General features: G+C 40.3%; 2 protein-coding genes across 2 annotated transcripts; both read right to left on the minus strand.

Moving 5' to 3' along the window:
- Window positions 1–9,785: 9,785 nt before the first annotated feature.
- Window positions 9,786–12,985, minus strand: cnga1a (cyclic nucleotide gated channel subunit alpha 1a). Its single transcript, XM_056372341.1, has 7 exons — window positions 12,891–12,985; window positions 12,704–12,760; window positions 12,341–12,454; window positions 12,152–12,256; window positions 11,693–11,799; window positions 10,901–11,511; window positions 9,786–10,807 (listed from the first exon to the last, which is right to left on the minus strand). Exons 1-7 carry the CDS (start codon window positions 12,983–12,985, stop codon window positions 9,932–9,934), a joined length of 1,965 nt encoding a protein of 654 aa, XP_056228316.1. The 3' UTR covers window positions 9,786–9,931.
- Window positions 12,986–14,980: 1,995 nt separating this feature from the next.
- Window positions 14,981–18,003, minus strand: enam (enamelin). Its single transcript, XM_056372337.1, has 6 exons — window positions 17,914–18,003; window positions 17,671–17,735; window positions 17,514–17,537; window positions 16,991–17,014; window positions 16,832–16,915; window positions 14,981–15,667 (listed from the first exon to the last, which is right to left on the minus strand). The coding sequence occupies exons 2-6, from the start codon at window positions 17,725–17,727 to the stop codon at window positions 15,170–15,172; spliced, it is 687 nt and encodes a 228-aa protein (XP_056228312.1). The 5' UTR covers window positions 17,728–17,735; window positions 17,914–18,003; the 3' UTR covers window positions 14,981–15,169.
- Window positions 18,004–27,496: the final 9,493 nt, after the last annotated feature.

Below are 27,496 nucleotides of genomic sequence, written 5' to 3' on the forward strand. Positions count from 1 at the left end.
TTTATATGCTGAGTTTTCCAATGCTGTCAGATATTGCGCAAGTCATTATCTTAAGGTGGATCAATGCTTCTCTTATTGAGGTTTCCAGTCATCCTCACGGTGTTGCAGAGAGAATAGAAATGCACAGTGGTGATAGGATGACTGTGACTCTCCCCTTCTCTGTCAGACCAACATTCACAACTAACAGGCTGAAGTCGCCTCTAGACATCCAACTGTTCACATCTGATAAACCTCTTTCATCTGCTTACATAGCCTTTAGTGCTATGGTAACCTCTACACGGGTTACATTTACATGTCTTCAATGGCTGATCAAATCCAATCAATCCAGTAAAGCTTTCCAACACAGGCACCCAGAGTGATTTTGTTCTTTGAAACAACACATATGTTATAATACAGCAGGGCTCCACTTCACACTCAAGTGACATTGCATTTTAACTTAGTTTTCTATGAGCTAAAAAGCAGCTGGAATCAACATTGAAATCACATAATATTTAAATATGTGAGGGCAGTCGTAAGACATTGTCACTACACGAGGCTACACTGCAGTATGCGATTACAGTTTGCTCCAGGTCTCACTTGTGAAGTCTTGCAGATGCGTTATACTATACCACAACACAGCGAGACGTCTTTCACTGCTCCATTTCACACTTAACAACTTCATCCTAAGTTATTTATAGTGTTCACGCAAAAACATGGAAAAGCTGCAAAAGGTGACCAAAAAATAACCAGTCTGTAGATTATAGGCCTAGCACATTCAAATATCTTAAACATTATGTGTCAAGATATGTTTGAGTTATCCACAGGGTTGTGTGCTGCAGGAATAAAATCTTATTTAAGCCATAATTAAGAAAACACCGAATCATTACAAGATGCTGTTAACAAAGAATGATCAAACAAGGGAGTTTATGTGTTAAGCCCAGCCCACCTAAATCAAACGAGCCATTTGTTCTGCTCTGCAACCCTGCATGTTAATGCTGATTGAAATTCATATCAGAAACTCATAATTTAGAAGTTTTGTCCCCCGGGGTATGCAAATCCTGCCAAAAGTATTATGATGGAGACTCAGTTTAATAACAGGACAGTGTGTGCAGTGTGAAAACAGAGCATACATATTCAGAGATTAAGTTATGAATTTATGGATATTGATATTATGTCAACATAAAGTGTATTGTGGTGTTTTCCTTCCGTGAACTGTGAAGGAAACATTTTTAAAAACTTCAAAGTACAAAATATTTTCCCCAAAGGTAGTTCGTCCACTAATTGAAAAAAAAGGGGGATTTTTTTTTTTTTTATTCAGGTAGCCATTTACAGAAGGCATGGTCATAATTTCTATGGTTTTTACATGGGTCTTTGATCAATATTAAAAACCCTGAGGGGTTCTCCAGTTGTCTGCTGTATGATCTGAGCATCCTTGATTAAAGAAAAATGTAAGTCTTGCCATTATTTTGTAAATGAAAGAATATGACAATGTGTAATATATGCGGGGATGAACCAGTGGGAAATGAGATCAACCTAAATGGGTATTTCAGTTTGCACATATATATTTGGAGGAAGGAGGAATGCAGTGAGTTGCATACAAACTAATCACTGACAAGTCATTCCTTTTAAAAGTCTGATTCAAAAGACCAGGTCTCTGAAACATCATTTTGTAGTTCCTGAGCATTTCGGCTCCCTTGAATAGATAGAGGGGATGTGATGGAAACATTAAGCTCTGCTCGCTGAGGAATGAATATGACAATGATGAGTTGAGACCCAGAGAAATTTGAAAAACTGAAATAGGTTTGTATTAAAAGTTTGCAGTTTTTCAATTTTTTCTGTCATTTATTCTGACAACACTCTCTGACACTGACATTTGATATTCACCTAATGATGATGAAACCACATTTAGTGAAATAAGTGATTTAATACTCGGTGGAAATCAAAATTTTCCTGTCATTTTTAATCCTCATTGGCAGACTACAGACAGGCTGGAAGAAGAAATGGGATGACATGTAAGAGTCTACAGCTGGCAGTTTTTACAGCTCCCAGTTAAAACCAGTGTGGTCTAATGCAGCGGTCCTGCAATGAATCCTAACATTCTTAATGTCCAATTAAATTGTATGATAATTGTGGAGGCTGCAGTTTATGGTGCTGTTCAATTGTAATGTGTTATACAGACAGGTGTTTCTATTGTTTTGTCCACCCCACTTATATCAGTGAGGATAGGCTGAATGACATAAGCACTTCTCTATATAATGCCATACAGTTCAACATCACAAATTACATCCTCTTAATTCTCATACATACAATATAAAAACACCTTCTGGGCCCCATTAGACACATTGTGGTTTACATGACACAAACAAAAGATCCAAGGTTAAAAAATACTTAATTTGCATGTGATGCATATTGTCGCAGAGTCCAGTCCTGACCTTTGTCTGTTTTCTACTCTGATATTTGAGACTGGCTGCTTAATGAGGTACTGTGGAGTTGCTGTCTGGCTGTGGTTTTGTTATGTGCGTGTTTCATGGCAGATACTTAATTGTTGTTAGGTAATTAGATTTTTTTGACATGAAATGACATTTTTGGCATGTCTCTTACAGCATTTCTATGTCTTGTAAAAATATCAGAGCAGCAGTTACGTAGCTTCAGCTGCAGCGTTGTCGTCAGCTCTTTTCACAGCTGCCGCCGTGGTGTGTCAGAACTCATGTCAGGGCTCGGGGCTGTTTTCTCTAATCAATTCAAAATGTAACCAGGGACAGCAATTTATTTGCTAATGAAAGAGCATTGCTCCTCAATTATTTCCCAATTAGTCCTTACTCCAGTCATTGACAGCTGAGCGCTGCGTTCCTTCCCAATATCATGGGAAGTTTATTGCACTTTAGCTTTTGTGCACAAAGTGAATGTGACTATTGACCAACCACAGACAGTTACACACAAATCAATTAAAGGTTATCAGAGGGCATGTTTGTGCTGCTAAAACATTTTGACACAGAGTCAGACAGTTTTATGAATGTAAACTTCAAATAAGCAGTAATAAGACATTTGACATACAGACAGGCAGAGCAGAAGTAGGTCTGCTCTGCCCGTCTGTATGTCAAATGTTGCTGTGACGGTACACCACGCCAGGTTGAGGACTTTAGGATTGAGCCTATAGGAATCATCTGTGAATGTTGAATGTTACTCTGATAAGCACTCTTGCTCCAGACAATGACCCTTATGATAATGGCACATTAAGATATGCCTAAGTGTTAGAATACCAGCAAAAAAAAATGTGGTTATTTTTCATTCTGTTAATGCAGGGTTTCTACAATACAATATGTATACTTTCACATTGTGACACCAATCTGTGGGTGTGACTGAGACCTGGGGAAAGAGGGCTTGGCAGGATATTGGCAGTTTATGTCAATAAAGCTCCATTAAAAGAGTGACAGGAGAGAAGCTTTCATGTACCGATTGTTGTTCTGGGTTTTAAGGACGTAGAGGACAACATGTTCCAAAATCTCTTCATTTACACTATAGTTAACATGCACAATAATATATAGTTCCCATTTAGAACAAGGAATAGAACAGAAAATGAGAATAGATGTAGTTAGCATGAATTTGTCACAGGTTTGAGGTAAGTAGGGGTGGACCCAAATGCAGCCAACACATTGGGGACAGTGCAAGCAGGTTTATTCAACAAAAGAACTTAAAAAAAACAGGCACAGGGAACCACAGGGGATGACAGGCAACAAGAACAGAACAAGGACAAACCCGGAGATGAACAGCACGTGAACAGCTTGGAGACGAACCAGACAAGACCAGGAGACGTGGACCGATGAGGACAAACCCAGAAATCAACAGACGAACCAACACAGACAAAGGGGAGCACAAAGACTATATAGACAAGGGAGGCAAGGGTGATTGAACACAGGTGAAACACATTAGGGCGGGGCCGACAATCACCACACAAACAAGACCAAGACAGGAAGCAAAACACTGAGACACACAAGGAAACCTTATTACAAAATAAAACAGGAAGTGAGAAAGTCCAAAACAAAACTAAAAAAAAGTGTCTGCCATAGCAAACCATGACAGAATTGATTTATGTAAATAATCCTGATAATCAATAAAATAATGTAATATACAAAATAAATCTTAACAAAGACAAATCTTATTTTACAATATATTTTGTATATGAAATCCAAGCCAACTGCCAGACAACAATGTCAGTATTGGATTATTTTTGCAAAAGCCGCATATGTGCAATTAGTTTTTCAAAATATGTTCAAAAAGTAATTCAGACTATAAAGCTTGTGGAGGTGCCTCAGTGACCCTGAGTCTCAATGTCCCTGGTTTTGCATCGCTGGACCTTTATTATTTTCCATCTCTCTCTCCCTCACTTCCTATGACCTCTCCACTGACAAATCTCTAAAAAGGCATAAAAATGCCCCAGAAAAACTTGAGGTGCAGAATCTTCCCACATGAACATAATTCCTGGAATACTGGTAAACTTGTCTCCACGGTCAACCCTGTTTGCTACAAATTACTTTTACTGTAAATAAACAGTAGTTTAGTTCAACAACAAATAATGTATTCCTGGAAACATAATTGCTGACAGGATTATGTTCAGAGACAACTTTTCTTTTTGAATGAATGAAGCCCACAGACCGGGGTTCACATCCACAGTCCTGTCAGTGGTTTGGTTTGGACAACAATAGAGCTCCGGTTAAGGTCACAGCGATTATTGTGGTTTTGGTTACATGTTGGTAAACACATAGTGTCTGTATTCAGTGTGCACTATTTCTGCATTAATCTAACTCGTAACTTGTCAGCTGTTTGGGAAAAAAGTCTAATATGTCATGATTTTCATCGGAGGGGTTCTGTAAGACAATTACTGAGGGTCTGTCCGGTGACCGAATAGTTCCAGGACAAGTCTGGTGATATTCTTATTCTTTATTTGTCAACAAATCCCTTCAGAAGACCGAATGTGCTTATGGCTGACAGCCACAGACAGGGTATGGAAGTTGAAAAGTATTGAGACACACATTAATTTGTTTTTGGTTTTGGTCGTTTTAAGGGATTTGTTGACAGTAACAAAGATATAGAATAATGCCAGCCTTATCCTTTAAGACACTTTCTATATATGGTAGGTGCAAGTAAATAGGTTAATACTGTGCTTCATGTCTTCATCAGTTGCTAATATAAAATATAACCCTTTTACTCTACTCTTGATGATTGTTGGGCTAATACTGTTCAATACAATGAAGCCCCTTGGGCTCTGAATCCCACGGAGAAATATCTCCTTTGGGAAATCAGCCTTATAGGCAGCAATTTCCCCGGGATAAATGGCATGCGCTCCATCACTTCACTGTGAAGACATTTTCATTGGCTATCACAATTGAGTTTCATGACATTAGGGGGGCTGAGTATGTGACATTAATATTTATCCAATGTAGGGTGTGCTGTATAGTTCCAGATAAAAACAAAGGATTTAAAGGATCAGGTCCAGTGATGGCGAGGAAACTTGTTGCATATATACAGTAAGCAATCTCTACAATTTAAAATACATACGGAATCAAATGTAGTGACATTTTATATTAACATACATGTACATAATTACACAATGGCTATATACAGTACATTCATGAAACCAACGTAACAGACATTTCTGTTACAACTGAGCAAAATCATCAACTGATGAAGACTGAGATAGGATTAAAAGTACCACAAAAGGCTCGTAAGTGGACATTGAGTTAACATTATTTTCTCAAAAAAAAGAATGTACTCTTTGCCAAATTAACTTGTGACAAGTGACCTAGGGCAAGAATTAGCTGCTGACCCCCAGTTTATGGTAATTTGGTTAAACACAAATGTGTACATTTTGATACAGGGCCCTGGGCCCTGGCATTGATTGTATTTTTTGTTTCACATTTTTTCATTTCTTCATTTAAAAGGCAAATGAATATTAAACAACATTAACATTCACTGCTACATTCATTGCGATCGATGTAAATGTGCCCAGGAAAATGGATACATTGGAGGAAATGCAGATATTATGTTGCTCTGTAAGCAACAAATTTCTGTTAACATTCTTCTCTAGCATAACTGCAACAAATTTGCACAAATCAAATTAGAAATGAAACAATTAGTCAAATTTTTTTGGCTGACAGATCAAGCAAAAAAAAAAAAATCTTTGGCTTCAGCTTCTTTAATGTGAATATTTGTTACTTTTCTTTGTTTTGTATCACGGCCAACAAAACAAGTAATACCAATATTTTGTTTGAACAGGAAACCTTTGACACAAGTCTGTTCTATTAAATGAAAAAAACATTGTTCATTATTGATTGCTACAATCTGCAATAAAACAATACAAACCATCTGCTGTCATTGTGTGTAATTAACACAAAGATGTTGCTCTACTCCAGGATGTACAAAACTGTCAGTTATAATTCAGTGGTGCATGCAGCTCCTCCACAGAAAGCCAACAAATCACCACCATTTCTGTCATACTTGCTGTGCCAGTTATCACAAATTGGTTGCTTTTCTTCTTGGCTTGGCTTGGCTTTATCAACTTATTGATTTATTCATTACAGAGAGAATGTCACTCTGCTGGTGCCACCTAGTCTTTAGTGCCAACAGGCCGACACAAAAGATGATCAATTGTCACATCCTCAGCTGCACTCACACTGTTATTTGTAGAAGGAAGTTAAGTGTGTGTGTGTGTGTGTGTGTGTGTGTGTGTGTGTGGCATTTGCCATGGCTTTGAGAATAAACTGTTCAATTCTGTTCACTGGAGAAGTCTGTGTATGTGCGCATAAAGTACTGGCAAGAGAAGGCAATTTTAGAGCTTTTGATGTGAAACACACACGTAATCGCCAAAATGTCCGCTACTTTCTGTGGCCACTGAATAACAAAGAATAAAAAAATCCTGCTAAGAAAACCACTTGACCCACTTGACTTGATAAATATATATATATAAGAGCTAATTTGCTTTATATCAAATAAAAGATAATAATAAAGCGAAGAGGTAACTTGTATTAGATAAAGAATCTTTTATTTGTGTGCCCGTGTACGAGCCAAGTAGGTTCTGACCTGTTCTGACAGAGTAAATGCTTAAACACATGTCAATATAGACTTGCTGTACCTCCTTAGATCGGTTTGATTCTCTAGAATTCAAATATTCAGCACGTAAATATAATTTATTAACATCTACCAGCATTCTCTACCAGTGGTCGTGACTGCCAACCATTCAGACGTGTAGAACTCTGATTCTCGCTCCATTCCTCCATTACTTGTATTCATTTAGTCTGAAGGGTCCACAGATCATGAAAATCAAAAGGGCTTTAGCATGTCTGTTGTTGTTTGTTAGCTTTTTGGCTACAAAATGGAGGCCTCCAATCAACTTCAGGGGGGTTCAGTTCTATAGGAATTACTTGCCTGGTGCATATGCCGAAAGGGTTTCTGGCTTCCAGGTTAGGTCTTATAATGCATCCATCTGCTCTGGTCTGGGAAGACAACGCGTAACCATGCTGCTTTCAGACAGATTGCGGTAACTGCACCGCTGCGCTCTGAAACTCCACCTGCTAGCGCGAACGGTCAAAGTTCAACTGCGGCGCGCTGTGATGACCTTCCGCGCAGCCAGTTGGTACACAGCTATTGAAATATGGCACAAAACAAAAATGGAGAAGAAACTGATCCTTTGTGTCTCTGAATACCCCGAAATATAAGCCTTTCTTGGCGACAGATTTCTACCCAAGTAGGCATGTCAGGTGTGTTTTAAAATATACAATCCATGATTTTAACAGTCTATAGCTTGTTGTAGTTCGGCACTATGTGTGGATGTGTCTGCATATATACAGTCTATAGTCCCGCTAGAAGTTCTGGAACCTCCACCCATTTTTGGTCTGTCCTCCGCAACTTCATTTGACACTGTGCTGAACCAAAGATCCTCTATACAGGTTTGTCTACTGTCTCTGGCTGAACTGAGCGGCGAGCGCCGCACAAGTCACGACGTAATGACGTTATCTCCATCGGAATGTTTGACCATGAAAACAAGCACATTTTCAGAAACTAAAATATGTTACCTTTCAAATTAGGTCTCATAAATATATTTTGGCCTCATAGTTCTTCTGTTGTGAGCTTATTATATTTACATAGCCTATGCAAATTTATAACCAAAGTAAATCTTACAGAAAATTCTCAAAATTTAGTATAATTTGTTTGTGACCGTTAAAATCATGGTTTCATAATACATTTATGATGTGACCGTGCTATGGTTAATATTTGCTTAGGGTTAGGTGCAAGAACAACATGGTTATGGTTTGGGAAACATTGTGGTTTGGCTTACATACTACTTTGTTAAGGTTAGGGGACCTTCGTCTCCATGGTTACATTAATAAAAACATGGTTACAGTCAGGGAACAGTCACTGTCGGGATTAAAATAAACCAATGTTCAATGTCGGTTGGAAATGGGAAAAGAACAATGATCTCCCGTTGTTTTGCTGACCTACCTATCCACCTCAACCTCCTCCCTCTGTAGACTTGATAAAATCACCTCACTCCCTCATAATTACTACGATCACCAGAGGTCCTTGTCAATTGAACGTAAACATGTTTCTTTTTTGGGCACTTTTGGGCGCTTTTTTATTACTTTTTTTATTTGAAAATCTCCAATCTTAAATCAATTCATGCATTCACTCGGGCAGTTCTGGCCAGTGGTGCCCACCCTGATATGACCCCTTATAAAACAATTGTGTATTGTTGTTGTTCCTTGTCACGTTTCAGATGAGCTGACAGCAGTTCCATCAAGCAGAAGTTTCCCCTCTAGACTTTTTCAGATGGTTTCATTTAAATAACTGTTTGACGCCTAAAGGTAAAGTTTTCAATTAGCTCATAAAAACATAAACATTAAATACGTGAGTATAAATATGAAGAGAAGATTTTGCACCAAAACATCCCACAAAAATTTTGAGAGGTCACCAGACACTTCTATTAAACAAAACAATGTATATTTTTTCTGTTTTTTGCAATGATTGAAGAGAAGGAATTCACTCAATTCATGTCCACACTAAGGCTACATATATATACATATATATATATATATATATATATATATATATATATATATATATATATATATATATTCTCATGTCTCTATTTGGTGATCAATAAGTTGGACAATTGATTTTAAAATACTGCAGCATAGTCTACAAATCACATACTGGGGAGGGACCAAATTATATGACCTTAGATCAACACAAAACAAAGGAGAGGCTACATTTTTTCATAATGTTACACATAGTTGGAACAACCTTTTCAATGGTTAAATGACTGTCAAAATCTGACAATGGCCAAATTTAACATAAAAACTGTTCACTGCTGTCAATAGTAATGACAATAATAATCTGCCTTATATTATTATTATTAGTAGTAGTAGTAATAGTATATTAGCAGTCATTGATTGAGTAGCTATTTTGGAGAGTGTGCTGCAGTCCAAGAGCTTCCAAAGTTGTATGACTTGTAACACATGAGCAGAGCTACTGAATGTCGTGTATGTACCTGTATCCTGACTATTTACTATCCTCATGTGGCCAGCAGTGTTTACTGCAGGGCTGGGAACAGCAGTCTGTCAGTAAATGATATTTAGTCATGAAAATCACAATAAATAGGACAACTGAAGCCAATACTTTATTTGAATTGAATGTCAATATTGTCATTGGCAATATTTGTCCACTGAATTACCATCTTTAATTTTATAATATATACACAATGGCAATACTTGAAACTGAAGACAAGCTCCAGCAGGTATTTCAGTCCGTCTCTAGTGTTTGTTATTTTTGTCTTTTGCAGTTTTTAAGTATAAGTGATCTATTTAAGAAGCAACTCCCGTAAGAAAGATATCTTTGTGGGAAATATTCTATTGTGGCTACATAGAAAAGTGCTTGGTATTTTACAGGAGCTTTAGGCTTATTTTTTCTCTTCCTCTTCTTTTTCTTCTTCACCCTTTTCCTCGTCTTCCTTTTTCTCCCCATCTTCTTCCCCCTCTTCCACCTTTTCCTCTTCCTTTTTCACCTCTTCTTCCTCTTCATCCTCCTCCTCTACCTCTTCTCCTGTCAGGCGCTCCAGATCCGTGATGCGGTGTCTCAGAGCCTTGTCAGCATTCTTGTAATTTCCCAGAATTTTCTTCAGCTTGGTCTGCATCAGATCCATTGTATTATATAGTCTGTTCACCTGCTCCTCCAGCTCCTGTACCTCAGGCAAGATTTTAGATGGGTCCAACTCTATCAGACCATCTTTCATTAGGATCTGCCGGCCTTTTTCCTCTAGCATGCCTTTAGCATCCGGGTACTCTGTCAGTGACTCCATCAGGTCATCCTTGGACAGGCAGAAGAGGTCTGAATATCCAATGCTACGGATGTTTGCTGTCCGCCTGTTCCCTGCCTTGCTGCCTTTAATGTTGAGAATACTGATCTCACCAAAGTAGCTGCCACTTCCCAGCACAACAAATTGTGTGACACCATCATCAGCAACAACTGCAAGTTTTCCATCTTTGATAATATACATCTCACGGCCAATGTCGCCCTTCTTGCAGATGTAGTCTCCAGGGCTGAAGACTTGAGGCCGCAGCTTGAGCACCAGCTCGATCAGCAGGCCTGCCTCACAGTCTGCAAAAATACGAACCTTTTTTAGAGTCTCCATGTGGACCTGAATGGCGATTTCAGCCTTTAGCTTGTCTGGAAGATACCTCAGCACCTCTCTTTCATCCTGCGCCTTTCCATTATTCCACAGATAGTCAAACCAAGTGATGACTCGCAACTCAAGTTCCTTGCTGACTTTTCGAACCTATTAATGAAAAGAAAGCAAGAACAAAAACAACACAATCAACAGATGATTGTTGATCCAATTTTTTATAACAGAAAGAGGACGACCATCTACCTGCATGTACTGCTTGATGTTGTCGATTCGGGCTTGAAACTGGGCTTGGGCAGCATTCATGTTGGAGATCATGGTGGCAATGTTTCCTACAATTGTGGCAAAGATCAAGACTCCGACTAAGAAGTCGACCACATGGAAGAGAAACTCAGAGTCCAGGGCTGGTGGTGGTGTTTCGCCGATGGTGGTCAGGGTCAATGTGGACCAGTAGAGGCTGAACGAGTACTTCCTCATGGGCAGCCCAAAGTCAGGTTCATCAGGATCATCCAGAGCCGGGTAAACCCAGTCATCGGCCCCAAAACCAATAAACTTGGAGAAGGAGAAGTAGAAACAAGCATTCCAGTGGATGATAATAAGGATGTACATGATCAAGTTACCAATGCGGAAGATGTTAGGGTAGTTGGTTTTAGTCTCCGTCCTCGTGAAGAACTCCATCAAGCGGCCAATTCTCAGCAGCTTGTTGAGGCGGATCTCTGGGTAGTCGAGGCCGAGGACGAAATAGAAGATGTCAGTGGGCAACATGGAGAACACATCGAGACGAAACTGGAAGCTGCTGACGTAGCGTTCCCGTAGCAGCTTCTCGTCTTTCACTATCAGACCTTGCTCGAGGTAACCTGTGTTTCAAGAGGTACAAATTTAAAGGCACATTACACACAAGATTTGAGAAAAATGTTGGAATTGAATGCCAACCAAAAGTATCTTCTATATTTGCTTGGACAAATGGAAACCTATTCTTCAACAGATTTTAAAAGGCTTTCTGTAGTTTGAAAGGCTAAGCCTACATCAGTTTTTTACCTGTTCTGGTCCTGAAAAGCATATCAGCCAGGTAGATTACATCTGAGGTGTAGTCCAACACCATCCAGTAAATCATGTAGTTATGCTGCAGCTCCTCAAAGCAAGCCCTGTTTGCGAAAGAAGGCCACCAGCAGTGTGTTTTGTAAGTTAATAATGTCCATCTCCTTCACCACTGTGTCCTATTGTGCTATAGCTGCAGCCACTGAGGTGCCAATCTCACTAGTGTCATCTAACACAAAGTGTAGCATTCATTGTTGGAATGTATTCAAATTGAATCAAAGAAGAAAAATTCCCATCAGCTTTTAAAAGAGCAAGGCTGTTTCCTTGCACATAGCTAAAATTGCAATGGTTTGCAACAGCTTCATATGGACACTTGAATGAAGCCAAATGGAATCACACAGACATTTGAACGGCAGGGAAATTGCAATGTTGAATGACAATCATTTTTATATAGGTCACCTGGCAATAATCATGGTCCAGTTGTACATGACTGGTATTGTGATGACAAACAGCCAGTTGTAATACAGATTCCCAGCAGGATTGATCACAAACAATTCTTTGGGCCTATGAAAAGAGTGGAAGACAGTGTAAGTTTAATACCTGAAAGCGTACATTATTAAAGGAAGTTGGTCTAAATTATGTACTTACTTATCTTTGTCCTTTTCTTTCTCTTTCTCTTTCTCTTTCTCCTTTTCCTTTTCTTTCTCTTTCTCCTTTTCTTTCTCTTTTTCCTCTTCTTTCTCCTTCTCTGCCTTCTCCTTTCTGTAATGTGAATGAATGCATTAGAGAAAACTGTGCATCAAAATCTTTTTTTAACAACATTTCTTAAAAGGTTTGTTATATAACAGAATTAATATTTCTTCTCTTTTTTCATTTTTTTTCTTTTTCTCCCTGTAAAAGGATTAATTAACACATTTACTAAGCTTTACTGAAGTGACTTAAGAAACATTAAAGGAAAACTGTTTTGTAAGGGCTTTGCTTATCACTTCCCGACTCTATAATGGTACTTACTCTTCATTGTTGTTACTGTTATTCAGATTGAGCAGACGATGACGACTTGATTCACGTCTGGAACAAACACAGCATGTTACATAGGAAGTTAATTAACTGATAAGTCTTACTTTGTTATTCCTCATTAATGTACTGTAAGCCCTCTATTTGAATTAGCCTGACATGTGTCTTTGAAGGTTGGACTCACAGGTCATTCTTGCTGTGCTCTTCGCTGTCTGTGGCGATTTGTTGTGCAGTGTGAGGCGGCACAGTGAGGCGGGGAAGGGTGGCTGAAGAAGTCATTGCAGCAGATCTGCAGTTTAGCCTGCAAAGATAAATCATGAGGGGAGGTTTTGTGTAAGGATAACAGCTTTGGACATGACTGGAGGTCAAATACTACAGCTACTCTCTGGCTGTATGAGACCAACAAATTATGTAAATGTAGAGCTGAAACTATACATGTCCATTATTTGATTAGTTGATTGACAATTATTCAACAATTGGGAATTTTTTAAAGCAGAAATAAACTGCTACCAACATGTACAATGTGAATATTTGGTGGGTTTCTTTGTCTTCTATGATGAAAAAGAATATCTGACTGTTGGTCAGACAAAACAATACATTTGAAGAAGACATCACTGGTCTCTGGCAACTTGTAATGGAAAGTCTTCAATATTTTCTGAAATTTTTTAGACAAAAACATTTAGATTTAGCCCTACATACGTGGCTCCACTGTTCTGATACACTGTGAGAAAGAAAAAAAGTTTAAAAGTGGGTAACACAAGCAGCAGAACTCTTTCCAGTTGCGTAACAGTAGATGCTTTCTCCAAAAGGTGTTTGTGTTCTCCCCTCATACAATTGTGCTGTAACAAAAATCTCCTTCCTGAAGAGAGCAGCCTTTTTCAAAACCATCATCGAAATCATTAGTTCACATCCTCTGCCATTTAGTGCTAATACACAAAACAGAAAATAAAATAAGCAAACTTTATGTGGTACATTTATCACTCAATATGTCCTGCTATTCACATCAGGTCAGAAACCTTTATCCACATCACACGTGCTGTAATATTTTCCTTGTTCAGACATTTTAAACAATACAAAATAGTTTGTCATAACTTACCTTTTCCACTTGTTAATGTAATGTGAAGTCCATTTTCCTTTGATCCTCGTGTAGTTTTTTTTAAAGGTTTTCTTTTTAAGGAAACTGACCACTTAAAGCAGCAGCAGATTTATTGTATCAATCATCGGATGCTACTTAAAATAATATCAAAATGTTGCTAGACACCTATAAGCATTGAAGTCTAACTAATTGTGTCATAGAGTCTCAGTGACCCTGATAAGGATTTGTGGATTAGAGTTGGCTGAGGAGAGGAGAGGCAAAGTCACTCATCCTCCTTATTTGTCTACTGCAGTGGGAGATAAGGTACGTTCAAGAGAAGTTTGGACAACCCTCAGTTAACTCGTTAGTGAGGATCCACAACACTGAAAACCATTCTGTGCAGAACCTTCTTTTATTTATTTATTTTTTTCTTTTATCTGCAACAGGCTGTAATTTTCCTGACCAACTGCGGAACAGTGGAGGATTTAGTCTGCTTGCACACACAGCATCTCCTGCTCAGTCAGCACCTCTCAGCCATATCCAGCTCTGATCCTATTAGATGGTGCCGGGCATTACAGATTTCAGATCAGGTGGATCCCGCTCCTTTTATATGAATAAGAATCATGAGAGTGAGATAAATCTGACCCTCTGTCAGTGTTGAGTTTTGTGCCCTAATAGCAGGAGATCCTCCTCCCTTGGGGTGCAATAGATATCCTGTGCTTCTGTGGCTCTCCCTGTTGGCTGATGTGGTGTTTGCAGTTGTGTGGCATCAAATTTCACAGTTCATACTTGAACTGTAGATGCTGAATCATTTGGGGAGAAGTAGTTGTTTTTGTGTGTGTGTGTGTGTGTGTGTGTGTGTGTGTGTGTGTGTGTGTGTGTGTGTCTGTGGTGATGAGAATAGGCTTTTTGAAATCACTGTATCACAGTAAAAGCACAGGTGTAATAATATAATTATTTGATGGATGAACTGCATTTAGCTGCTTCAGTTTTAGTGTTCTGGTATTATATTATATTTCCTATGACACGCACAAATGTCTGCAGTGACAGTCTAGAGAGACAGGAATAGGAGGAAAGACTAAGAAAACCAGAGTCATCATAGTCATGTCAGTAACATGGTAATTCAGTGACTAAGGCGAAAAGTATTTTGATTAAAGACAGGAAAACACACATCACAAAGAAAAGCTTCAATTGTCTGAACACACTTTACTTGTTTTGCTTTACAAACAGCATTACAGATAGTTTTTTTTTCACATTTTACATATTTTTTCCCCAGTCTCTTTTCAGCAAGCCTCAGTTTTTTCATCCTTTATTGGTTCACCTACAGCAACCATTGTGGTTTAACTACTAATAAAAGAGCACTTAGGCTGGTAATAAGAGGAAGATAACTACACTGCAGCAGGATCTGCTGCCACTCCAGCTGTGTCAACCTCAGCTTCCAGTGGGGCAGCGGCCGCATCAGTGGCACCAACATCGGCAGCAGCCGGGACATCGGCAGCAGCGGGGACATCGGCAGCAGCGGGGACATCGGCAGCAGCCGGGACATCGGCAGCAGCGGGGACATCGGCTGCGGCAGGAGCTGCCGCATCAACAGCCACCTCAGGGGCAGCCGGGGTAACGTCAACAGGAGCAACATCCACAGGAGGCACATCCGCAGTAGCAGCATCAACAGCCGCGGCATCAACTGGTGCAGCATCTACAGGGACGTCAACCACAGCTGGCTCAACAGCAGCTGCGGGGTCTGCTGCCGGCTCTGCTGGTGCTGCTTCAACCACAGCCGGCTCAGCCTCAGCTGCCTCCACCTCCTCAGCCTCCTCTACCTCATCAGAGTTCAGGGGGGCAGCAGGAGCAGCAGGAGCTGCAGCTTTGGGGGCAGGATTCCCATCCTGTGCATGGGAAATAGAGAGTAACTGACTTAGAGTTGATATTGCTGGAGACAGTCCACATATTTTTTGCTATCCACTGAAAAAAAAGGTTAGATTACTGTTCATGGGGAAAGTACTTCACAGCCTGTGAACACAGCTGTATAATGTCTTTTCCTTTGTGGCACTAGAGGAGCGTTAAGTGTGAGAGAATTACTCAAGGGACACCTCTAAGCTTGTTTGTGGAGATTACACATTATTTAACAGTGAGCCTGAGTAAAATTGGTGGAGTGTAGTTAAGAAGACACAGTGGATATTTACTAGGCAGATAGGGTCTAATGAAAAACTCCACTGCGTAGGATCCAGCATTATTGGAGCTTTACCCATAGGCAGTAAAGCTCAGAATATCCTGAAGTCAATTTCAAGCGTTTCTAAAAATCCTTCTATACTGTGACTCCCCTTATTATGACAGTGCACTAAATCGCTGGAGTACCACTTTAAAAACATTGCAAAGAACATAACAATTCTGTGTTTGTTTGCCCCAAAGCAAATTTTGAAAAAAAAAAAAGAGAGAGAGAACACTCCAGTGCTGAAAAACTGCAAGAGATTCAACTCTGTTTCGATCATTTTGTTGATTTTCTTTTCAACTAATGTCTGTGTCACTGTCTGAGAGCGAGACAGCTCTCTTTACAGCTTTTTAAAGAACTCATGTTATCAATAGGAAGAGAGCACAAGTATACATAATAAAGGGATTGATGCCTGAATTCTCTACACAGTTTCTGGATCCTGTTCTTTGGGGTTTTTTTTGTTTTTTTTACACCACTGGCATTCTGGCTTTTGTCCTGAATTTGTTTTATGGGAAAGAAACACACTGCAGGTCTGTTTTTAACTCCTGACTGAAATTCACAGCAGGAGAAGCCCAGCTGTCTCCTCTTGAGAATATGTGAATTCTACTTTGCTGCCTGTAAGTTGTTTTTACAGTGTCCACAGGCAGCCCTCACCTATGTTTTCTCTACTCATTGCAAATCTTGTTGTTCATGCATGGAAAACCATAATCACTGTGTGCTTCTTTTAGCTCGACACATTCAGTGGTGGCATAAACATTATACAAGGAACTGCTCTGAAATACACTTCGGAGCAACTACCTCCCTCCATACTGTTCGGTTTAACATGACAATGCCTGCTTACCTCTTCCTCCTCTTCTGATGCATCTCCAACAGCCACAGGAGCTGGAGGGGGAACGTCAGCTGGCTGTGCTGGTGCAGCATCCACCTGCATAAATAAAACACTTTTAACTCACACTGAATTGTGTCAGATTAGATGTCTTGGTGCTGTATGTGTGCTTACCACTGCTGCCGCTGCTGGTTCAGCCTAAACAAACGAATAATTCATGATTAACACACAAAGTTTCTGATGTCATGATAGTCTAACAATATCCAGTATAAATAAACTTACAGGAGCATCAGCAGCAGGAAGGAAGGGGTTTCCAACTACTCCCTGAAAACACAGATGATTATAATTAAAGCCAAACTATCTGAATTCATGAAAAGATTACTTATATCTTTAAATATTTCTCTCTCTTTTTTTTTTTTTGGTAAAACTACATTGAACCCCCACTACCTGCTGCTGGTACAGCCTGTACATCTCCATCCACCTCAGGGCCTCATTAGCATGTGCCGCAACCTGCTGAAGAAATACCAGACATCTCCAGACATGCTCTGCAATTAAGCCAATTATCCTCTCTCTGTCAGGCATCTATCAGACTGTACATTTGATGACATGACAAAAACATGGAATGACATGCTGTGGCAGAGAGATACAAAACATACAAAATACAAAAAAAAAGATACAAAAAATAAAGATGTCTTACCTCATTACTTTCACTCACTGAAACCTGAAAATTAAAATTTAGATTTAGAAAGGGAAGTGAGCAATAGCGTTGTGTGTAGTGTTGGGTGCAGTTTTTAATTGTTTAAAAAGGGATCAGTTAACAGACTAACAGACACATAATATTAGGAAAGTCTTACAGGAGCAGCCAAGGTTGTGACCAGCAGGCACATCATGATCACCAGCAGTTTCATCATGACTCTTCCTAGAGAAAAACATATGATATGTCATATAAAAATGTTCAATACTAGAAATCTAAAATACAAAATAATAATTAAAGAAAAATCAAATTAAGGTAAGATAATTCACTATGAAGGCCTATAATACATACAGTCTATGTTTCTAACACAGTGTAAAATTCCTTTCATATGAAAATCCATCACCTTTTTTCCCGGTGCAGAGAGCAGCTGAATATGTGTCTCCTCAGGGATGAAAACTAATCTACTTCATCACTAACATGGATGCCATTTATATGCTGGAACATCCTATGACAGCCAATCACATCCAGTAAAACCCGCAGAGCCGTGTGTTTGAAGAAATCTCCTTACACTCCAAAAACAGAGGCATATAGAGTTAAGGCCCCTCTCATAGTTAATTACACACTGTGCAAGTAGGCTAAGCACACGTGCCTGCGTCTTTATTGCCCTAAAACCAAACTTTAAAAAAACACATAAGACGGCATGAAACTGATACAAGCATGTAATGATAATGGCTAAAAGGCACTATCTAGTTTGTAAAAGTCAAATCAATGGTGTAATAAAAAGCATTTAGCTCTTCAAATATGAAAATTAAAATACTCATCATGACAGGGAGGTCCTCAGATCATACAACAAATACTACAGTGCTTTTTCCCTTTACTACACATACACCAGCTGAACATTAACATTAAATAATATGATGCTTGAGCAGAGATGGAAGTATATTCATTCAATTACTGTACTTACACAGAATTTAATTTTAGCATATTTTCATGTTATGATACTTTTCGATCTGCCACAGCTATGCTTCTCTGATGCACTTAGCCTGTAAATGCACTGTTAAGGATTACACCAGTGGTTTCTACATGTTTTTGCTTGTGTCCCTTGTGCAGCGTGTATTTGGGGCCCTTCATCACATTTCAGACGCCTCTGGATCTCTCCATCAAAGAGGTTTTACCCCTCTAAACTTCTCACGTGTTTTTATTTCAATGACTGTTTGAGACACAAAAAAGTAAAATTATCTAATATTTCACAGAAGAAGACAAGATTAGAGACAAACCCAAAAATGAATACAGTTCTGTGTGACAGAACAAGCTCCAGCCTCACCAGCTGCAACAGCAAAACCCTGACAAACAATCTAATAAAATCATAGCTTATAAAAATCACCGGCAAGATACATTTTTCCGCAAAATAAATACTTTCACTTTACCTTCACAATACCTGAGTAACGATAATACTTCTGTACTTTTAAGAATGATGTCAAACGCAAGACCCTTACTAGCAATGGAGTCTTTTTACATTGCTGTATGTTGAATACTTCCACTGCATGTGAGCATTTTGTTTCCAATACCAGAACATTTGGCCCATTTGACACCAGCTTCCCAAACACAATTTGCAATCAAATAAACACTGAAATTTATAGTAGACACACACACACACATTGCCAATGGGAAACACCTTTTTCGTGGTGTCTGAGTTTTCACTGATCGCTGTTTGTTTAAGCTGGTGTGGTTGCACATCACAGCGATTTGGAACATTGTAGGTTTCTAATGTTTATTTTTCATGGTTCCAAATCAGATAATGAATGTCTTACTCTGTAATCTCTTAAATTGTATTCTGGGCATTTTTGCCGCAAACCTGCTGAGCTAATGAGTTTAACTGAGATAACAATCTCTTCATTAGTCCTCCAGAACTTTTACTGTTGCTATCTTGGCACATGCTGTTTCTTGGTTTGAAAAGGGGGCAGTGAGGAGGTTAATGAGATTATCAACATAATATTTTTGTTATAACAGGGGTGCCTAACTTTTGACAACTTAAATAAATTGTGTTTTGTTTTAGGAAAGCAAACACTGTGCTGAATTCTAGTAATCAAATAGATGATAATTATAGTATTATTATCACACCTGTTCACCTCTTCAGTGATTCATAAGCAGGTATGTGTTTTTTGTTTGAGTTTGGTTTCTAACACATTGCAATACTTTTATCTGAAGGTGAAGCATCAGAATTAAAGGGTGAAGATGTAAGTAAACATGAGCAGGTTGACTTGCCTTGACATGGTGTGGAGCTTAGAAGAAGAAGAAGAAGAACAAGAACAACAACAACAACAAACACACAAACACACTGGATTCTGGAAGTCAGTTTGTAAAAACAGTGATAACAGTGAAGGCTTAAATAAATTGTATCAGGATTATTCTCCTCAACAAAGACAACATACAGTCACTATGGACTATGAGGTCAACATTTTTAAGATCTGAATCTTTCCTCTTGATGTTGTTTTACTATATAAAAAATTATTATGTCACAGAAATGTATTATTTCTGTGAAAGCAGCCTCATAAATTTGCAGTACAGACACGAGGCCAGGCTGAAGTTGGCTTTGTAGTTACTGGATTGTGGATTTGTATTGGTGCCCATGCTGCAGTGAGTGCACTAATGCTTGGTAATCTCTGAATGTCGCCTAATGTAAGTTTTAAGAGTTTTCTACATGTTTCCTATATGTTTATATATGATCTGCAGACCTGCACATATTATGTTGGTACCTACACAACTTCATAGAATCATAGAAGTACTATACAGGCCATCACACTGAGGTTGTGACAAGTCAAATTAAGGTTTTTAAACCTGCTGTCAACATGTCCTCAGCTGTGGGGGATAGAAGTAATGAACATGAGTGATCTTAAGTTCCAGGGAAGTGTTGGGTCTGAGCTCTATTAGTAACTGGAAATCATTAGTACTCGGCCTCACACGGGCGGCACCATTATGTTAACAGTACTCTACCTCATGAGCTGGACACCAAATGTGTTAGATTTCGGTTGTTTATCAATTTATTGGCTATCACAAATTAAGAAAATATTAATATTAAAAATATTAATATTAAAGAATAACTTTAAAATGAATTAAAGTTCACGGGGCACCAGCCTAAACTAATAGGCAAAATAGCCAATATGGTTTTAGTCTCAATTTATTACCATTAATCTGGAACTCTGATTAACCATTAGCTTACTAACTATTACCAAATTACCAAATCAATAGTAAGTTACAGTTGAAGGATTGGAATTCTACCGAGTAGAGGTTGGCAATATTCACGCTTGTGCAACATTAAACACACCAGTAGTTATACTTAAAAAGGCATTTATTTACAATGGAGCAGAGTAAAGTACAATGTCTAATCTAGCATATACAGGTGTGTGTGTGTGTGTGTGTGTGTGTGTGTGTGTGTGTGTGTGTGTGTGTGTATGTGTGTCTGTGGGGACACAGACAAAGGCAAGATGGCCGACTCAAAGTGGTCACTGTGACCACATGACCTGAACAAAGAAGACTACAAAGATGGCGGTAAACAAAGAAACTACTAAAATGGCCGCTGAGACCACCTAGTGTGTGTGAGAGGGAGGGTGTGAGTTTCTTTGTTAGCCTAGCTCATGTAATCTAATGGTACCAGGTTAGAGGGGGAAGGTTAGCTTCATGCAGGTTCTAGGACTGAGACGTACTGCTATGTGTGTGAACATACGAGTACTCGATTAACTGTATGACTGACCACAACCTAAGCAAACATTACAACAACAAGACATCAATCAACAAGTACATTAACAAGTTAAGGCTTCTGCTGATTAGCTATGCTGTGCTGTGCTATGCTGTGCTGGGAGAGGTTAGGCCCAGTCCGTTAAGATTACCCGATCCTTGGAACAAGCAAAGAGGTCCTTTCCAGTGGTTTGTAAAATCCAGTGAGTTTGGGGGGTTTCCTGGTGGAATAAAGTCCTGTCTGGCTGTGTTGCTTGCTGGTATCTCCTTTGTTCCCCTCACAGAGTTAGCTGTTCCATGCTAACTCTGCTACGACTCCTGTTGCTTGGAAAATCAGCTGGCCTTGTGTTGTAGCCGCTGATTCTGAAGAGGATTTGGTTCACTCACAGTTAATCCGAAGCAGGTCGCTGTTGTGGAGGAGAAGAGTGTTTGCAGGCTGCTGGTTGCAGGCCGGCGAGAGAGCTAGTTTCTCAGGTAGCAGAGCTGACCTGGGCTGGGGCCTTGTTGCCCTTTGAAGAACCGAGAGGAGAGGGCTGGAGCTGCTCTCCAGAGCAAGCCAAGAAGGGAAGAGAGAGAGAAGGGGTCTAGAAGACTGGTTTTGTTTGTGACACCTTAGGGGGTCACATGTCACACACTGGCCCACACTGGCTGGCCAGTGGGGTCCATGGGGGGGAAGGGTCATCCCCAGGTGTGAACCGTGAGGAACTGTGGGGTGTGAATTCCTTTGTCCAGTGGAGCAAAGAAACATTTGGTCTATTGAATGACTGAGTCCCAACAGTCCCCCCTTTGTTGTCAGGATGCCACCTGACGTGTCATCCTGAGAGCATAATGTATAGTCCATTTGTCAGTTCATTCAACGGGTAACATCCGGGCATTTGTCAGCACTATCTATCTTGGCTAAGCAAGAACAATCAGGTTACAAAGCAGAGTTCAGATAATAACCACAATGATCGAATAGTGTAAAACAACTAACATGTTTCCTAGTTACTCATGGTGTTAGTGAGGACAGGAAAGTCAGTGATGTTAGTTTGTTAAGGTGAGATATAGAGGGTGGCACCTAGAATGACAAGATTTGGAGTGTCTGGGTGAGTGTGCCATGTATATGCAGTGTCCTAAACTTGTATCTGATTTGATTCAGAATTTAGTTTGCTGCTGCTGCTGCTGACAAACCCATTGTGTCCATCTGGAAGAGTGTAGGGTACCCTGAGCCTACTTACTGTCAGTACTCAGTGCGGCGAACTCTGGAGCGCCGGAGCTTTAAGTTTTCCTTAACTTGTGGCACAAAGCTGTAGCACTTTGAGTAGCTGAAGGAAGAACATTCAGAGGCATTGTCACTGTCTGAGTTAACGTGGTCAGAGATGACGTGGTCATTGTCTGATCCATGTGTTGACTGGTCCTGTGTCTGAGCCAGAATTTCTGCGTAAGGCCGTCTCCTGCTCCTATTGTGGGAGTGCCTATCTCTACGCACTTGGTGGGCGTGGCGGTTACGCTCAGCACCCATATGTGGCCTTTTATCACCCCCCTTCGATCTGTTCTGAGGGTGATCTTTTGAGGTTACATGTCTGTGTGACGCTAAGGTGTTTGAGTTGCTAGGCTCAGTTGTTTTCCCCCTTGCCTTGGAATTGACCATGGTTTCCCAAGCCATTTTTGTCATTTTCTTTATTTCCTGCATGGTGGGCTTACCTTGATGCGTCATCAGTGTAACATGAGTGCGTACACAGGGATGGAGGTTTCGTAGGAACAAAGACTTGAAGGTGGAGTTCTGCTCTAAGCCTGGTGTGTTCCTACCCTGAAAATATGCATGCCTCAAACGTTGGTAAAAGTCATTGGGATGTTCATGGCGGGAGTGTTTGATTTGAGAAGCTGCAACCAAAGATTCTATCTCATCTGCAGCAGGAGAGAATTCTTCTGTCAGTGCTTGACAGAGCTCTTTGTAGTCATCTCTGACACTGGGAGGCAGTGATTGCATAAACTTGTGGACTGCTTTTGAGCTGGTCTTCCACACAAGTTTAGTTTTCTCCCTTTGGGTTGCATGGGGCAAATCAATTAAGTTGTGATCTAACTCCCTAAAGTAGTTTTCAATATGTTGATCAGAGCTGTCTGGATCAAAATGTTCAATGTCCTTTGCTAATAACTCAAGCGCTTCGAGGCGGGGGCACTGTGAGGTCCCTACTGATGAAGGCGAGACTATGCTAGCTGGACTAGAGGAAGGAGCTGAACAGCGGTCATCACTCTCATGGAGGTGCAGAGAGGAGGCTGAACAGTCCGGAAAAGTTTTGGTCCTTCTGTTGGAGGGGTGAGCACAGGTGAAACTGTTATGCATCAGTGGCTGATGGGAACATGAATATCCTCTACCGGATAAACTACCTGTCTCTTCATTGTCAGTTTCAGGAAGATGGGAAGTCAGGTGGGTGTAACCTCTGTCTCTCAGTGGAGGTTGAGGAGCTGACTTCATTTCCCAGGACTTAGGGTCAGTTGGGAATTTGCCCCATCCTCTGAGTGGAGGCGGAGTTAACCTGTCATTAAGGGAAGAGTGTGAAGCAGAGAAACCAGAATCACAAGCACTGACCGATCGTGGTGGAGCAAAGCATTCTGATTTAACCCTTAACAATTCTTCCTTGTGTGAACAGAGGTCTACCTCTGCTGCATGCAGGTCTCCTAAGTAGCGCATGGCTTTCTTGTTAGCTTCCTTAACTTCTTGGAGGAGAAAAGCATTTTGAGCTCTAAGCGATTTTACCTCCTCCTCTAGGGCTGCTTGGCTCTGAAGTGAAATGCTGGTTTGCCTGTGGAAGTTCAACAGTACACATCTTAACAATGGGCCTTTGGATGCAGTCTGAGCATCACCTTTGTCACTGAGTAGCAAGTCTATTTCTTTACTGCACTCACTGGAATTTAACTTGCTGATAAATTCTAGGTAGCCAGGCTTCAGGCTCTGTGCTAGGGAAGAAATAAACTGCTCTACACAGGAGTTCTCCATTGTTGTGTCTGGGAAAGAGGGAGGTTAAACAAGTTTTTCACAAAACAAGAAGGCAATATAGTTGGCTGCGGTGTTGCGCTGGCAGACACCTTGTAGTGTAGTTTGGTGGTACACTAGCCTAACTAAACAATGCAGTGGCCTACACTATGGGGGGTAGCTTCCTTTGGAGGAGGGGCAGCTACACTAGTGGGCATAAAGATTAAGGACAGTAAAGGCAAGTGCAGGTTTACTGTCTGCTTAAGAAATGTTTCAAAAAGCAATGACTGAGATGCAAGGCAGTAACAGTCCAAAGATTATCTCTTCAAGTTGACTCAGGCTGTAATGCAAGGCAGTAACAGCTAGGTGCAGAACTTGGGTTTCACAGGGCTGGTAGCACGCTGTGGCTCTATCTCAGGCTCTATTTCTTACTCAGGCTGAAATGCTTGGCAGTAACAGCCAGGTATAAGCTCTCTGTGTTACACAGGGCTGTCGGCACACAGTGTTTAATGTTAAAGGGAGCAGCAATTCTGACAGCTTTACTAGATAGCATTGAACACGTGGTATTCAAATGCTGGACTGAGGTTCTTACATTTCCTACAGAATAAATTCAACTGGAATTGTTAGCAACAATAGCAGGCTCTTGATACTAAGGCTTAAGTGTTAGCTATTAATAACTGGAGGACGTCTAATATTACTTCAGGTAAAATTAGTAAACCAATTCTCACCACAGTGCACTTGTTTGTAAGTACACCTGGACGTTTACTCCTGTGGTGGACTAAAAATTTTTCAACCTTTGCGGTTTTGGCCAAATTATGAATTTAATATTGCACAATTATGAATATTTGCCAACAGTACTCGGCCTCACACGGGCGGCACCATTATGTTGGGTCTGAGCTCTATTAGTAACTGGAAATCATTAGTACTCGGCCTCACACGGGCGGCACCATTATGTTAACAGTACTCTACCTCATGAGCTGGACACCAAATGTGTTAGATTTCGGTTGTTTATCAATTTATTGGCTATCACAAATTAAGAAAATATTAATATTAAAAATATTAATATTAAAGAATAACTTTAAAATGAATTAAAGTTCACGGGGCACCAGCCTAAACTAATAGGCAAAATAGCCAATATGGTTTTAGTCTCAATTTATTACCATTAATCTGGAACTCTGATTAACCATTAGCTTACTAACTATTACCAAATTACCAAATCAATAGTAAGTTACAGTTGAAGGATTGGAATTCTACCGAGTAGAGGTTGGCAATATTCACGCTTGTGCAACATTAAACACACCAGTAGTTATACTTAAAAAGGCATTTATTTACAATGGAGCAGAGTAAAGTACAATGTCTAATCTAGCATATACAGGTGTGTGTGTGTGTGTGTGTGTGTGTGTGTGTGTGTGTGTGTGTGTGTGTGTATGTGTGTCTGTGGGGACACAGACAAAGGCAAGATGGCCGACTCAAAGTGGTCACTGTGACCACATGACCTGAACAAAGAAGACTACAAAGATGGCGGTAAACAAAGAAACTACTAAAATGGCCGCTGAGACCACCTAGTGTGTGTGAGAGGGAGGGTGTGAGTTTCTTTGTTAGCCTAGCTCATGTAATCTAATGGTACCAGGTTAGAGGGGGAAGGTTAGCTTCATGCAGGTTCTAGGACTGAGACGTACTGCTATGTGTGTGAACATACGAGTACTCGATTAACTGTATGACTGACCACAACCTAAGCAAACATTACAACAACAAGACATCAATCAACAAGTACATTAACAAGTTAAGGCTTCTGCTGATTAGCTATGCTGTGCTGTGCTATGCTGTGCTGGGAGAGGTTAGGCCCAGTCCGTTAAGATTACCCGATCCTTGGAACAAGCAAAGAGGTCCTTTCCAGTGGTTTGTAAAATCCAGTGAGTTTGGGGGGTTTCCTGGTGGAATAAAGTCCTGTCTGGCTGTGTTGCTTGCTGGTATCTCCTTTGTTCCCCTCACAGAGTTAGCTGTTCCATGCTAACTCTGCTACGACTCCTGTTGCTTGGAAAATCAGCTGGCCTTGTGTTGTAGCCGCTGATTCTGAAGAGGATTTGGTTCACTCACAGTTAATCCGAAGCAGGTCGCTGTTGTGGAGGAGAAGAGTGTTTGCAGGCTGCTGGTTGCAGGCCGGCGAGAGAGCTAGTTTCTCAGGTAGCAGAGCTGACCTGGGCTGGGGCCTTGTTGCCCTTTGAAGAACCGAGAGGAGAGGGCTGGAGCTGCTCTCCAGAGCAAGCCAAGAAGGGAAGAGAGAGAGAAGGGGTCTAGAAGACTGGTTTTGTTTGTGACACCTTAGGGGGTCACATGTCACACACTGGCCCACACTGGCTGGCCAGTGGGGTCCATGGGGGGGAAGGGTCATCCCCAGGTGTGAACCGTGAGGAACTGTGGGGTGTGAATTCCTTTGTCCAGTGGAGCAAAGAAACATTTGGTCTATTGAATGACTGAGTCCCAACAGAAGAAAACTTCTGAAGAGGAGATAGCGTGAGAGGATGGCGCCTGTGTATTTTAAGTGTCTTTGAAGACATAAATATTAAGTCAGGTCATAACACGCCTTTGTCCCCAGGGGAGAGAGGATCAGAAAGATATTTTCCCTTTGCGATATTTATTTTTCTAAGACAGTTACATTTCACTGTGCTCAACCACTGTAGCAAATTATGTTCACTGTGTGATGGATTTATGATGTACCGTAGCCTATGCAATATGTAAGATACATGTACTGTACCTGTATTGTATATGCTGGACTGTGTTATGTAATTCTTATATCACAGAACACCTGTGCACTTGACATTGAACTGTACCTGATACCTTTCAAAGGGTAACAAAGTTCTTCTGTTATTTCTTCCCTTGCTCTCTGCCCTGTGGTGTTCCACAGGTGTCAATCAGAGTTCCTCTATGAATTTCAGTTTCCATGTGTATACCAAACATTTTTCACAAACACAATTTATAAACATTTTCTTAATCTCTGCTACTAGACTTTCATCTAGTTTGTTTATCTGATTTGAAATATTAAATGTCGAAGAATTTCTTAAAGCCAAATGTGTAAAAATCTTATTTGACACGAAGAAGAAAAATTAAATAATTTTTCATTGTGCAGGTCACCCCCATCAGCTCTACTCCTTGCCTCCTCCTAGATATCTAAAAAAAAACAAAAAAACATGCAGTGGTGGCATGATTAATGATTTCAGTTCTTTTTTTAAGGTTTGGTCAATAACAGTGTCTACAAACTGATCTCTCTGGAGGTCCAAGTCTCCCAAGCAGTTTGAAT

Source organism: Seriola aureovittata, chromosome 3 (genome assembly GCF_021018895.1).
Source record: "Seriola aureovittata isolate HTS-2021-v1 ecotype China chromosome 3, ASM2101889v1, whole genome shotgun sequence".
Lineage (NCBI taxonomy): Eukaryota > Metazoa > Chordata > Actinopteri > Carangiformes > Carangidae > Seriola > Seriola aureovittata.

Excerpts from the sequence above, each read along its gene's own strand:
- cnga1a (XM_056372341.1), bottom strand. The coding sequence starts at position 12,985 with ATGACTTCTTCAGCCACCCTTCCCCGCCTCACTGTGCCGCCTCACACT. Across the intron at positions 12,761-12,890 it reads GAGCACAGCAAGAATGACCT|ACGTGAATCAAGTCGTCATC; the intron begins GTGAGTCCAACC and ends TGTTTGTTCCAG. Across the intron at positions 12,257-12,340 it reads AAAGAAAAGGACAAAGATAA|GCCCAAAGAATTGTTTGTGA; the intron begins GTAAGTACATAA and ends CTCTTTTCATAG.
- enam (XM_056372337.1), bottom strand. The coding sequence starts at position 17,727 with ATGATGAAACTGCTGGTGATCATGATGTGCCTGCTGGTCACAACCTTG. Across the intron at positions 17,538-17,670 it reads TCACAACCTTGGCTGCTCCT|GTTTCAGTGAGTGAAAGTAA; the intron begins GTAAGACTTTCC and ends TTTAATTTTCAG. Across the intron at positions 15,668-16,831 it reads CATCAGAAGAGGAGGAAGAG|GATGGGAATCCTGCCCCCAA; the intron begins GTAAGCAGGCAT and ends TCCCATGCACAG.